The 1,440-nt window shown below is 45.8% G+C and overlaps 1 protein-coding gene across 1 annotated transcript; it reads left to right on the top strand.

Annotated features, from left to right (window-relative positions):
- Positions 1–399, top strand: LOC144664199 (uncharacterized). The gene has a single exon (XM_078525311.1). The coding sequence runs from the start codon at positions 1–3 to the stop codon at positions 397–399; it is 399 nt and encodes a 132-aa protein (XP_078381437.1).
- The last annotated feature ends 1,041 nt before the right edge of the window (positions 400–1,440 follow it).

Genomic DNA, 1,440 nt, shown 5'->3' with positions numbered 1-1,440 from the left:
ATGGCGGCGGTGCTTGGAGTGCGACTAGCTCAAACGGTCTCTGAGAAACTAGAAATACCGCTAAGTGAACACACCATGTGGACTGACAGCATGGATGTGATCTACTGGATCAGAGGTCATTCAAGACGACTGAAATCGTTTGTTGCTAATCGAGTAGCAGAAATTCAGCGAAAATCACGCCCAACACAATGGCGGCACGTGCCAAGTGAAGAAAACCCTGCTGATGACACAACGAGGGGTCTTGACCTTACAGATTTGTCAGCTGAGAGCCGCTGGTTTCAGGGACCTGCCTTCTTACACGAGGGGGAGGAATCCTGGCCCTCGGAAAGCCGACCTGGTCAGACTGATTGCACTAAAGAAGGCAAACAAGAATTGTTGAAAATCAATCTCACGTTTTAAAGCAAGAAATCGCTTCCATTGCTTGATGCCGAGAGGTTTTTGTCCTGGCTCAGATAATTAAGAATCACCGCGTATGTCCTGCGATTTATATCCAAGTGTAAGACAGCAGGACTACAGAAAGAGCAGAGAAATATGTCAAGTGATAACCAGGTGAAAAATATCGGGCCAAACGCTTACCTGAAAGAAACCCTAGAACCAGAGGAAATCGAGAATGCAGAGAAGTACTGGGTTCGCAAAGCTCAAATAGGAACTTTTCGGAAGAGCTGATGATTTGAAAGGAGGAGGAACTGTCTCTAAAAGTAGCCAACTTTGGAGATTGTCACCGTTTTTGGACAGTGATGGAATCTTGCGTGTGGGTGGTAGACTAGAGTTGTCCAGTTTACCTTATGATGCTAAGCACCCGGTTATATTACCGAAGAAACATAACATTTCGAAGTTCGTCGTTGCACATATACTCTTGCTGAGCTACGACAAAAATTCTGCATTGTCAATGGCAGAGAAGAAATCAAGCGATGGGAACGAGAGTGCAACTTCTGTAAGCTTCAAAGAAAACGCAGAGGTGAACAAATCATGGCACTCCTACCAGATGTCAGGCTGGGAACATCAGTGCGATGTTTCGCCCATTGCGGAGTCGATTTTGCTGGTCCATTCGTTGTCAAGCTGACAAGAAAAGTGTCTGCGAAGCGTTATTTGTGTCTCTTTACTTGTGCGAGTTCAAGAGCAGTTCATTTGGAGGTAGTCTTTTCGTTGGATACAGCAAGTTTCCTGAACGCATTTTCCAGGATGGTCCGAAGGCATGGCAAACCGGAGTCCACAAGTCGACTCTTTTGAGTCGCTGGTTTCTTCCTGGAGGAGAAACGCTTACAGGCCTTTCTGAACGTTCTGGCGCGATTTTGCTACAGGCAATGATCGCAGGTCAAGTTATCAGATTAATTTTTTTTTCGTGAGCAAACGACTTTAAAACGGGTGCAAATTGTTCACCTCCTGAGGGAGAAACGTTTGCAGGCATTTATGAACGCTTTGACGCGATTTTGCTACAGG

The sequence above is a fragment of the Oculina patagonica genome, chromosome 8, assembly GCF_052425735.1.
Source record: "Oculina patagonica isolate OP01 chromosome 8, crgOcupat, whole genome shotgun sequence".
In the NCBI taxonomy this organism is placed as follows: domain Eukaryota; kingdom Metazoa; phylum Cnidaria; class Anthozoa; order Scleractinia; family Oculinidae; genus Oculina; species Oculina patagonica.
The sequence above is the reverse complement of the archived record's forward strand: the minus strand, read 5'-3'. Positions and strand labels throughout refer to the sequence as shown.

What these genes read in the sequence shown, in the direction of transcription:
- LOC144664199 (XM_078525311.1), top strand. Translation starts at nt 1, where the DNA reads ATGGCGGCGGTGCTTGGAGTGCGACTAGCTCAAACGGTCTCTGAGAAA.